At 43.5% G+C, this 12,467-nt stretch overlaps 1 protein-coding gene across 2 annotated transcripts; it reads left to right on the top strand.

The window, feature by feature from the left end:
- morf4l1 (mortality factor 4 like 1) lies at positions 1–7,067 on the top strand. Of its 2 annotated transcripts, XM_056281936.1 has the most exons (12): positions 1–142; positions 604–650; positions 780–847; positions 940–1,026; positions 1,561–1,638; positions 1,751–1,776; positions 1,937–2,028; positions 2,930–3,031; positions 3,563–3,651; positions 3,834–4,006; positions 6,333–6,417; positions 6,551–7,067. In XM_056281936.1, the coding sequence occupies exons 1-12, from the start codon at positions 103–105 to the stop codon at positions 6,633–6,635; spliced, it is 972 nt and encodes a 323-aa protein (XP_056137911.1). In that variant the 5' UTR covers positions 1–102; the 3' UTR covers positions 6,636–7,067. The 2 variants fall into 2 exon arrangements, with proteins under 2 accessions (XP_056137911.1, XP_056137912.1); XM_056281937.1 differs by lacking the exons at positions 1–142; positions 780–847 and having other exon boundaries at positions 604–711.
- Positions 7,068–12,467: the final 5,400 nt, after the last annotated feature.

The raw sequence follows: 12,467 nt of genomic DNA, 5'->3' as shown, positions 1-12,467 counted from the left end.
AGAAGAAGAGGAACGTCAAAGTGCGGCGTCGTTTCTTACAGAAGTAGGAGCTGGCGATGCCTGGATTTGATCTTTCAGATATTTTGCTCGTTTGATCTGTGAATGGCGCCGAAACAGGACCCTAAACCTAAATTTCAAGAAGGTACGTCGCAGCCTGTTCGACTTACGAGCTACGAGGCGGCGGAGACCCGCGCGTCGTAGCGGCTAGCCGAGCCGAGGCGAGGCGGCGGCGCAAACGCTCGCCCCGCCGCAGACCCGCTAGCGTTAGCCCCACGCCGCGGCAGCGTTGCAGAAAAGCGGCTGCAAAAAAAAACAACAAATAAAATCGTTCACGTCGGACGGCGTGGCACGTCGACTTCTCCGCGTCCCTCGCAGTAGCTGAATGCAAAAGCCAGCGTGTTGTGGTGTTGCTATGCTGCTAGACAAATACGGTGCACACTGCCTGACTGCTACGCGGTAGCGGGCTAACGAGCTGTCGTTCTCCGGGTCTTGGCTAGCTAGCGTCGCGGTTGTGCAACTGAGCCACTCAGCTGCACGACCACAGTTTGGTGACTTTAGGGGTTTGTGTGTAAACTGACTTCAATCCAATGCCTCTGTGTTCAGGTGAAAGAGTGCTGTGTTTTCATGGGCCATTGCTCTACGAAGCTAAGGTAGGCCATGTGGCTGTCCGGTCGGCGCTCCCCTGTTAAGACTGTGCTCATGAATGGCTTGGTAAGCCTCTTTTTTGGTGCGGGGTGTGTATTTATTCGTGTTCTGTTCCATCTGATCTGTCTTTGCAGTGTGTTAAAATAAACATCAAGGACAAGCAAATCAAATATTTCATTCATTATAGCGGGTGGAATAAAAAGTAAGTAGTCAAAATTCTCAGCTAATTCGGAATTGTGCGGAAAAGGAAAGGCGTGTGCCTGATTCTTGTTCTTATCCTCGCATGACTTTTAGTTGGGACGAATGGGTTCCTGAAAGCCGAGTGCTTAAGTATGTGGACAGTAACCTGCAGAAACAGAAAGAGCTTCAGAGGGCTAATCAGTGAGTTCTTTCTCTTACCTTTTTGATTTACGTTCTCACTGCAAAGTATGTTGATTCTCGTATTAATGCTGTTTTTGTTGCGAAGTGTGTTGGGACACCTCCGTGTGATAATGCACTATATATGAACTCTGACTTGACTTGTTGAATTTTCACTTTAAAGCACAAGGAACTGGATGTGAACAGCCCCCCCCCTCTTTGTTATGCTTACACTGGCTGTCTTACGGGAGGTGCAGGCTGTCACGGCAGTTATTTGCACTTCTCACTCATGTGATTTTTGTTATGGGAACCTGAGTGTGTGCAGCATTTAAAACCATTCTCTGTGACTGATTATGAATAAAATGATATCAATATGCATGGTTGAACTTTGTCAATTGTGAGGGACACTTGCAGCTTTGAGCATCCAATTTACTAAAAGCATAATACACTAGTTTCTGCTATGAGGGTCCTGGGCTAGTCTTCTATATGCATGAAACTTCCATAATTGTTTTTTTAAGTAATTGAAATGACCTCCTTGTGGTGGATACGTTTGCGTAGAGACCATTATGTAGAGGGAAGAATGAGGGGGGTAGCACCGAATAAGAAGATACCCGCTGCGTCGCAGAAAAGTGATGTGTGAGTGCAAGTCTTTCTCTGTAAAGTACCTAAAGTCTTTGCAAAGATGCCCCATATGTTTGCCTTTTTCATATTGAATTCAAGGACTTTCAAATTCTGTCTTTCTCTCTAGAAAAAACAAAAAGAACAAACAGAAGGGTGAGTATTAATGAATTCACTGTACTTAACATATTTTTATGCAGTTTAAGAAATAACTTCTACGTTTAACTGTCGATTTGATCAAGTTTTCAACCTTTTATTGCTTTTGTGATTCTTTGGATGTATTCGTTTATCTGCCTGCTCCTTTTTACACATTTAGCTCCAGGGGCAGGAGAAGGGACCAGTTCAGGGGGAGACCCATCCCATCCTCCAAGGAAAAAGAGGGCACGTGTTGACCCAACTGTCGAAAGTGTATGTTCACAACTTATATTTCTACACAAGATGTTTCTCTTATGTGAATCTTTCATAAAGAGGAAATAACATCAAGCCACACTGACTGTAAATGATCAGGCACTTGAAATCATACCTGTAAGCCTATGCTAGGGGTCAAGGGTTGTGAAATTGAACTATATGCAAGATGATGCTGGTTGTAGATGGGGAAAATGCAGTTGGAAACTGGTTATTTCTGGTCTTGTCTATGATGAGATGTTTAAAGTTGCTGCAAAACACTGCGTAAACACAGCTGTTTAAAAAAACAAATGTGTGCCATCAAAAAATACACACTCATATCACTTCTTAAAGTAATGACAGTACAATACCAACCCAATGATTATCGGCTGACTAGAGGTTTAGGGTGCTTTTACACTAGGGACCCAGGCCCAGATCTGAGTACACTTGACCCCAAAGACCAGTTTGAGTAGTGTGAACACTGCATATCGTACCTGGTTACGGATCAATGAGCTGTACACAGGTTCGCTTGAAAAGGTGGTCTTGAGTACAGTTCATGTGTACTCGTACGGTTCACATCAGATGTGAAAACTGTACCAAAACACGGAAGTGGACTACTATTCTACTGAGTCATTTCTCAACACCGCCTGTCTCCTCTGAAATCTGCGTATGCGTGCACCATGCGCTGATCTCGTATATAGATACGCAAGTGTACTTGAGTACAGAACAACATTACTAATGTGAAAGCTGACTGCCGGGGTGGGGGCAGTCGTACTCAGGCACGGTATGAAGCAATTGTACTTAATGTGAAAATGTCTTTAGAATGGCTGAAACATCACACTTTCATTAGCACACTCTACATCCCTTTTTTCCAGCAACAAAAGTGATTCATTGCTACTGCTAAAATGTATTCCTCTGTGTTTAGGAGGAGACTTTCATAAATCGGGTTGAGGTGAAAGTAAAAATCCCAGAAGAGCTGAAACCATGGCTTGTGGATGACTGGGACCTGATCACACGGCAAAAGCAGGTTAGCGACCAGAGAGCAGTTCTCAACAACTCACTGCACAAGCTTTGCCATGCAATCCGAATAGCTCTGTGCAGTGCAATGCCTCATGCTGTTCATTGTGTTTGTGTGATATGAATAATAGAGGTGTGCGAGCCTGCCTGGTGCCGACACGTTGATTAGGGCTGGGCTCGGGCCATTTTTTTTTTTTTTTAAATGGAGAGGTCTCGGGTCAGACTCAAGCTCATTTAACTTCTCTCCTTTTATTGTGCCCATATTTGTGCAGAGCACACATAGGCCACTGTATGAAATATTGTTATATTGATTATATTATAAATATACATACACGTGCATTACACGTGACAGTTGACCATGCCGTGCATGTGTGTGTTTGCATGTATCAGAGTGCGTCAGAGAGAGCTTAAAGTGATAATGGTGTCGGTCTCGGGTCAGGCTTGGGCTGAAAAATTGCAGACTTTTGTCGGGCCAGGCTAGGGCTGGAGCCTTTGGTCCGTACAAGGCTCTAATGAATGACGCATAATTTTTTTCCTACAGCTTTTCCACCTGCCAGCCAAGAAGAATGTCGATTCAGTTCTTGAAGATTATGCAAGCTACAAGAAATCAAGAGGAAACTCTGACAGCAAGTAAAACAAACATCAATGTTTCTTACTGGTAAAAGAAACAATTATACCTTTTAAAAAAAAGGGTCATTTGTCATGTTCCCTGATATTGAAGGACGGTATCTAAAAGAGAATTTTTCTCTGAGGAGCGCCAAATTTGTCTTGCAATACCACAATGACTTAACGTTTCTTTCTTATCTGCCCAGGGAGTTTGCTGTGAATGAAGTGGTTGCTGGCATTAGGGAGTATTTTAACGTCATGCTGGGGACACAGCTTCTCTACAAATTTGAGAGGCCACAGTATGCAGACATCCTGGCAAACCACCCAGATACATCCATGTCTCAGATCTACGGCGCCCCTCACCTGCTCAGACTCTTTGGTACAAGCACCTAGACACCAGCATACTGCCTTGTTCTCTCTATGTAAGATGGGTAGTTTTGATCAAGCACAGCCAAAAAAAATAAATCTGCTATCACCAAGAAGGGCAGGGAAATGTTAAATATCTGTTGAAACCATGTTCAGTACCATTTATTAAATGTTATGGTGTAAATTTCACCAGGCACATTTTGGACCAGGAACTTACAACATTTTAATTGCAAATAGACCTCTACATTTATAGGCAGGTAAGATTATTTTTAACAAGCAAAACCTTTTGACAAAATCGATTTGAATTCCTCGTTAAACACTAGAACGACCGGGATTTCACTCCTACCTAAAGGGACCATTGGCAGGCAAAATAACCGCCGATTTTTAAACTCTATTTTCTGTCAAGATAAATACCCAATTGAGATGTTAATGCACTGCATGTTAGTATGTCTGTTAGGAAACGACTGACACCAAAATTAACATTTTAACAACTATAGTGCTATTTTTGAACAATTTAAACTTCAGAGAGACATGGTCAAACTTGAATAGCAAATTTGAAAAAGTGAAAATATTACCTGAAAAACAAAATGGAAAACACATATTGCTAATCTGACAAACGTAACAAGTCCCATAAAACGTGAAATGTAAAAAAAGAACTGAAAATAACCATTGAAACGGTCCCAAACAACAACCATAATGTAAAGGCTACTAGAACGACCGGTTTTTAAACTCTATATTCTGTCAAGATAAATACCCAATTGAGATATTAATGCATTGCATATATTAGTATGTCTGTTAAGAAAAGACTGACGCCAAAATTAACATTTTAACAACTTTAATACTATTTTGAAACAATTTAAAATCGCCGCTGTCCAACGCCTGTAAATACTGCAATGCCTCGGTGGTAGTCATGGTGCGTCTGAAACGGCAAAATCAAGTTTAGACTATTACTCTGCACTGGAGAACGATAGTGTGTTTCTAGGACAGAGCGGTGAACTTCACGAAAGAAATGACGTGACCAACGCATGTCATAAATAGTGACATGACGCGCACGATGACGCAAAAATTACGTTCGGTCATTTTGACTGCTCATGGTCGTTTTAGGTAGATCTTATAAAAAAAATGTGCAATTTTTGATCTAAAACTAATTTTAATGCAATATATGCAATTTTAGGACCCTTCAGGGAGTGGCAGGTCTGTGTGTGTGTGTGTGTGTGTGTATATATATATATATATATATATGTATATATAATTTTTTTTCACAAAACTGTTAAACTTTGAAAATCCGAAACGGTCAAAATGACCGGCTTGGTCATCCTAGTGTTAAAACTTGTAACTATGTGACAGCTATTTTGTGGGGAAAAAGTAAAACTGCAAATTGTTGAGTTCATATTTGTACTATTCGGGAGATAACACCTTAACCACTATTTTATTTTATTTCCTTATGACCTTGATGTAGAGATGTACAGTTTAGAAAAAATGGTAATGCTTTACATAACTGCATGTAATAAGTGTTAGTTAATAGGTAATAAAACCCTTATAAGTCCTTATAAAACACTTAACACTGTGTGAAGACTAAGTGTTAATAATGACATCATAAACATGTTTTCGGCCACTAGGTGGCACTTAAAAAACCTTTTTCCACAGGTTGTAAGTCCAATCTGCATAAAACTTTTCCCATAGCCACCCTTGTGATTAAAGTTATTAAGAATTTTGATAGTCCACAAAATGCAAAGGTTATGACTTATGAGGGCCTTCTTACCGATTAACTAACGCTTATTATAGTCTTATTAACATATAATAATGTTAAGCATTTTATAAGGACTTAAAAGGGTCTTGTTACCCATTAACTAACACTTATTACGTGCAGTTAATGGAAAGCGTTACCGAAAGAACATGTAGTCCAGGTGAGACAGTTAGATCTGGATCAGCCTGCAGGAGACAGTCACGTGAGCTGAGACATTTTTCAAACAAGCAAATATATGCACTGTCACAAGTGGCGAGGGTAATCAATCCAAAAAGAACAAATTATGCATAATTTAGGAATGAAAGTTAACCTTAGTACTAAGGGAGATATTGGTGTAAGTCTTGAAATCTACAGCAACACACAGCTGTTTCATGTCTTGCCTTGTAGATCGTGCCATCCATTTATCTGTAGTGTGAGAGGATGCTGCTGGGTTTTCTTTCTTTTTTTTTATAGTTTTCAACAAGTGAAGCATGTATATCAAAATGACAGCGTAGGTTAAATTGAGCAGGAATATAAAGTACAGTATTTGTGATGCCACTTAAGTCAATGAGGCAATTTATGAATCCCCGCTCCATGTTTATGGTTTTGACAGTGAGAATCGGAGCTATGCTGGCGTACACGCCCCTGGATGAGAAGAGCCTAGCACTTCTGCTCAGCTACCTGCAGGACTTCCTCAAGTGAGCAGTCGGGGGCTTCACAAGCCCATTTGTTCAAAACACCATCTTGGGTTGTTGTTGTTTCTGTTTTTGTTTTATAATAAACTGGCGAGTGATTAATGCGTGGAACTAATTTGTTTTTGTTCCCCTTCAGGTACCTCGTGAAAAACTCTGCATCACTTTTCAACGCAAGCGACTACGAAGTAGCCCCCCCGGAGTACCACCGCAAAGCAGTTTAAGGCTCATCGTTTTTAGGGGAATTGGTTTGTCTGTTGATTTTTTTTTTTTTTTTTTTTTTTGGGCGGAGGAAGTTGTAACCTGTTTTTAAAGGAATGCGATTTCACACCAAGCCCATTGAGAGCAGGTCACGTGGGGTCTTTTGTTAACCATTGAGACATGTTTATGAGAATCGGTCCACGAAAGAAAGACTAATCCCTGGACAGTTATGTTCTTTTATAAGGAAAGCTGCTAGAGTCGCTGTTTCCTGTATTTGGTATGTTCTTGAGTACCACTTTTTAAGTTTCCGTTCACTTGTTTAGTGAGGTGTTTACCCAGATCTTTTTGAGAAAGAATTTTATGTTTTCGTTGGTTTTTGCCCCCCCCCCTCCCAGTGTTGGCTGGAGTTGTTTTGTTGACTGTTGACATTTTATAATAAAAGGGTTTTTTTCCATTCTCAACTTGTATCTCTGTTTTGAATGTGGTAGCAATTTAAACAATGGCAGATAGGCACCGAAAAACATCGCGCCAGTCGAACTTGGAAGTCTTGCCCACCACCTTCTTTGAATCAAATAAATGATAGCAATGTCAGCTGCAGACAACAGTTTAAATATTGGAAACTTTGGTAATGGAGATTCTTGAGATTTACTTCTGTATTAAAAGCCAGACGTCTTGGAGAGGAGATAGGTTGGTTAGCATCGTTTTAGCGCCAATAGTATTATTTGGACGAGATGTCATTAATTACGTGTAAAGTGGACATGTGGTTGTAATTTTAACAGTTTTAGGAGGAATGCGGGCCTGTTGTGCCACTTCCACCTCAAAGCGTGTATTGATATGGCTGATAGGGTTTATTTGTGTTGGCCGGGGTTCAGCCCCGGGACCAGAGCGACACCTGTGATCTTTTCCTTGTGTTTCTGTGTAGATCTCGGCTGGCCGGCGGGGATGCGTCTTTGTGAAACTCGTCTTAGTCTGGGTTTGACCGGTTCCCCCGAAGCAGAATCCCCTCGGCTTTGCTGCCGCTGCGTCGTATCCCGGTGATGAAAATCAGCTGTTGCAGCCAGACTATACTGTAGACAAAAGAAACGCCATAGGCATGAAACCTGGTCTCAGTACCCGCCCTCCTCTCACCTCTTTCCACTTTAATTTGTTAAATATCCCCCGAGCGTTCTTTTCCATCTTTGTGAATTTCCTCAGACGAAACGGGCTAAAATTGGTTTCAAGCTCAGCGATTTGCGGTTTCATCAGTGTCAACTGTTCCCAGTAGTTGTGGCAAGTACAATTCAGGGTTTGAAGAAGAATTTGCCTTTAATCCTGTTTCCAGAGCCATAACCAGAACCATATGTTCGTTCACTTGCTTGCCTCAGATTGCTTTAAAGTGTGCTTTCAGATCACACCGTTTAACGGGCTACAAGAAAAGAGGGCCACGCAAAAGCCATTGGGCTTCTCTGGAGAATCGTTTCAGCGGGATACTTCAATGTGTGTCTTCTTTTTTTGTTATTTTGGCTCCATTCACATCCTGCAGAAATGACCCCAAATTTACAGCGATTATCACTTTACCTCGAGTATTAGTGGCTGGGTCAGCACGAGGGCCTCTTCTGCTCGGTTTTCCAGCGGGACGGCTCTCGTGGGACCCTGGTGACACAAGGGCTTTGAGTTATAGCTAGTCCGTTCGTGAGAGACACATGCGGGATGCAGATAATGACGCTGGCTCTCTGTCAGTCTGACTGCTTCATCAGGTTTTGGCTGCTTGGATCTGGCAATCTATTAATACACTTGAGGCAGATCTGGACCAGGCGGTTGGAAAAGGGAACGGGGGAATTGACTCTTATTGTCAGATTTTCATTTCATTGTCCATTGTGGCTGGGGGATAATCACTGGCAGACTCGAAAGAGAGTGTTTTAGCTGTGTAGTATATAATTTGCATGCTCCCCCCCCCCCCCTAACCTTGGCTATGATGCCTCTTACCTAGACTTTACAATGTCTTATTATGAGATCTGCTGTTTGTCAACAGCTCGCCTCTGTTCATTGTTTGGAAGGGATTATTATTCACGGATTTCCTTGTTAACACTTCATAAGCGTAAATTCCCCCCCCCTTTTTTTTAGCATTCTTTTCTTTAATTAAAATGCAACTTGATTGATTTTTGCTGATATTTAGCAGTTCATTCAATGCAACTTGGTTTAGTACCCACCAGGTGGCAGGGTTTTACATCTTGGTAACGGAACATCTGACTCTGGCCTTGCTTACTGTGTGTGTCAGTGTGCAGTTTCTAAAAGAAGGCATTGCTTTATAGTGCTGGTGATGATTGAGTTTCCAAGATTGTCACTGACACAGGAGGCCCCTCTGGTTTTTTACTTTATAGTTTTTTTGCACAGCGGTAGATTACAGACAGTAAACGTGGGAGAGCGATTAAGTTACTGCGTGGACGTATTGCCAATAAAAATGATGCCACCCAATCCTTATTGGGCTTCTAGGCTCTTTAAGTCTAGACTGACCAGAAAGTAAAGCCAAACTCCTGTAGGGATCACTGATAACCCCCCGCCGATTAGACTGCAAATATTAGGTAGAATGTCTGATGAAAGCCATTTGTTCCTTATATATGACTCCTCCAGAGCATAGCCATCTGCTTTGGACTCTCTGAGGTGAAAAACCGTCAAGGTTTAATGTGGTTGCGAATGTTTCCCTAGAGTAGGAGTTAGTGGTAGACTAATTACACAGTGGGCTCAGAGCCTGTAGCCCACCACTGCCAAAGCGGTGTGTGACTGTATGTCATTAGTATTGGAAAATGCATTGGCCACAAAGGGCTGTGGTCACTCTGAGCCATTAAAACATGAAAGAACATACCCCACTCTTCTCGAGGAGGAATTTGCAAGACATAAACAGCCTGTAAAATGGAAAACTACATCTGTGTCCATTTGTTTCTCTGAAAGCCATCCACATTTGGTAATTCTTACCAAAATTCCTTCCAATAACAGAGAGCAGGCGAAGGAAAGGACCCACTCGTCTGTTTTCAATGCAGTGCGGTGGTTGTGCACACGGGATCTTAAAACATGGGGGAGTGCGAAATTGCGGAGGCCTCGGAGCATGTTGAGCCCTTTGCTCAATTTAGACATTCGGGAACGTATCATCAATGTGCAAAGCTTCCCCCGCGACTGGAATTGGAAATTGTTGTGATCTGTAGAGCCGCAGTGATAGTTGAAGAGGTGTGTATACTTAGGTGGGTAAATTACTGAGTAGGAAGTGGATATACTTTCCTAGGTATTTCAAGGGCTATTACGATGACAGGTGGGTATGTTCCGTGTTGCGGCACGTCGGCCCATTGATTAGCGCTGTTGCCTCACGGCAAAGAGGTCCTGGGTTTGAACCCAAGGCCGTCCCAGGTCCTTTCTGTGTGGAGTTTGCATGTTCTCCTCATGTCTGCGTGGGTTTCCTCCGGGTGCTCCGGTTTCCTCCCACCATCAAAAAGACATTTATGTTAGGGTTAACACTCCTGTGTGTGCCCTTGAGCAAGGCAATGGAAAGAAGAACTGGAGTTGGTCCCCGGGCACTGCAGCTGCCCACTGCTCCTGCACAGTATGATTCATTGTAAGAGTACAATTCATTATGAGAAAACGGTGTCGAATAAAGTGGCTTTCAGTCGTTTCCAAAAACAGTGGGTGTACTTGGTATGCCTGCGTACACCCCTCCACTACACCACTGGTGATCTGAGGGGATTGGATAGTCGGGTGTGCACTGCATCAGATCCTGTCTGCACCGCCGCTCCATCCTCCCCTTGTTCCTCTCCTCCTCCTCCTCCCTGTCTACAAGGGTACACCTTATTAATAGGGGTTATCGTATCGTTGCTTTTATTCTGTGAACTCAGTCCAATGTCATATATAATTGAGCGATAAATTAGTAAAGCGAGACACAGTCTGGTGTGACAGCAATCCCACTGCTGCGCCAGAATTAATTGATGAAATAATTTGTCAGTGTGGGGGATCTACAATTTCCAAACCACTGGGAATGAAATCCAATTTTTATAGAGGCATCATTCACGCTAAGTCTCAGCACCGGAGCACCCGTGCTCCTCCGCAAGTCAGTACTCGAGCAAGACGAGCCGTAAAATAGTCCGGTGTAAATGTAATCCGGCGGAGCCGTGCTATAAATAGGCACCACCTTGCCTGAAAAATTTTGCAAACTCTTTTTCTTTTGATGTCGAGGGGAGGATGTTGGAGGCCGTGAGCTGGCAGCTCCGAAACTGTAATGAGACAACCCTCTCGAGTCCGTCTCCCTCATTAGGCGGAATACTGAGCTAAAACACCTTTTCATGTCACCTTGGTAAACATTATAATCTGTACCTCTTTCATCTGCCCCTTCCTTCCCCATGGTTTTCCCCCAGCTTTGATCCGCGCCTGAGTGCCTGGTTATGATTGCACCTTTGTGCGGTAGATGGGTGTCTGTGGAAATGCAGATTTGCTGATGAGCTGTTTTCTGTGTCCACGAAACAATAAAACCTGCGGGCCGGAGGTGTCAGGTCACCCCTGACATCTCCCAGGTGTAATAGACACTTCCCCCTGATGGGCGAGCTCTAGGATTACAAGATGGCAAGAGGGCGCCTTGCTTTGTCATCCTGCTTTACAAGTGTCTATAGAGACAAGGGATCAGTTTGAAGGAGGGAGGGGTGGGGGGCGTAAGGGGATGCTGTGCCCCCTGGTAAACAAACTGAGAAAAACCAACCCTGCCTTAAAAGTGCCATCCTCCTTTTCCGTTCCCTTTGGGTTAGTGGTGTTCAGCGATGCATCTTAATCAAGGAACTTAAGTACATATACAAGAAATATATATATATATATATATATATATATATATACATGTATATAATATTTAAGTTATATCCATATTAAGAGTTTTGCACAGCATTGCCCTTAGCTGCATCAATATTATCAAATCCAAAGGAGTGAGGAGATGTGCGTACCTGCCAATCCCTGGATTGCTTTGAGGTTACAGTTTAAAATGTACTACTGTTTTTGTTTTGTCAAGCCCCATCGCCCACTACCAGGGCAGATGTCCCCCACCACACCCAGCTACCCCCCCTAGTTTTGTTTTTACAGCTCAACTTCTGTCTATGCAATACAAGACAAGCGCGTCCAGTTGTTGCTCCTGAGCCACAGTACCCCTGTTGTCCTGCAGAGGGCAGGCTTTTCACGGGAATGAGCAGTTGCGGTTGAGTGGAGAGCGGGAAGTTGATGAATGAGCTGAATTGCGTCAATGGTTTACCACATGAGTGTCAAGGTCGCAGAATACCAGACCAAAAATAATGAACCGTACCGCAGGGGACAGCAAAATCCACGGAAGGGAGGAAATGCAACGTTTGTCGTTTCTATCAGAAACAGTGCACAGAGGTGGTCACAGTTACACAATGGCCGGTGTTGTGACGATTTGCCCTGCCTTGTGGGAAAAGTCCAATTCTGGCGCTAATCTACAGAAAAACGCTCCCAGGCCGCGCATGCGCAGTTTCACCCGCTAGTGTCCCACCAGAGTCGGGATGAGACCTCAGGATGACGCAAAGTGACTTCCTCGCCGTGTCTCCGGTTTAAATATAGAGGAGCCATCACGCTTTGGAGGGCCCGCATGACAGTTACATCCCCCCTTCCGAGCCGTGTTGTCGGTCAGGGTGTGTGTGTGGGGGGGGGGGGTCGAGTGATTTCACCGTGACCTTGCTGCGCCATTGTGTTCGCCCTCCTCCTCCTCCTCAACGTTGAAGTTATCCCTGTTGTCTGCTGACAGCAGCTCCTCCTGCGGGCGGGTGACCTCCTGCCATCCCGCCCGGAGAGACAGAGAGAGAGACAGAGAGAGACAGAGAGAGAGAGAGATGGCGGAG

Source organism: Lampris incognitus, chromosome 6, assembly GCF_029633865.1.
Source record: "Lampris incognitus isolate fLamInc1 chromosome 6, fLamInc1.hap2, whole genome shotgun sequence".
NCBI classification, from domain to species: domain Eukaryota; kingdom Metazoa; phylum Chordata; class Actinopteri; order Lampriformes; family Lampridae; genus Lampris; species Lampris incognitus.
This window is presented reverse-complemented; position numbering and strand designations above follow the sequence as displayed.

What these genes read in the sequence shown, in the direction of transcription:
- morf4l1 (XM_056281936.1), top strand. Translation starts at nt 103, where the DNA reads ATGGCGCCGAAACAGGACCCTAAACCTAAATTTCAAGAAG. An exon ending in TTGACCCAACTGTCGAAAGT is followed by an intron (nt 2,029 to 2,929) that starts GTATGTTCACAA and finishes CTCTGTGTTTAG; the next exon opens with GAGGAGACTTTCATAAATCG. An exon ending in TACCTGCAGGACTTCCTCAA is followed by an intron (nt 6,418 to 6,550) that starts GTGAGCAGTCGG and finishes GTTCCCCTTCAG; the next exon opens with GTACCTCGTGAAAAACTCTG.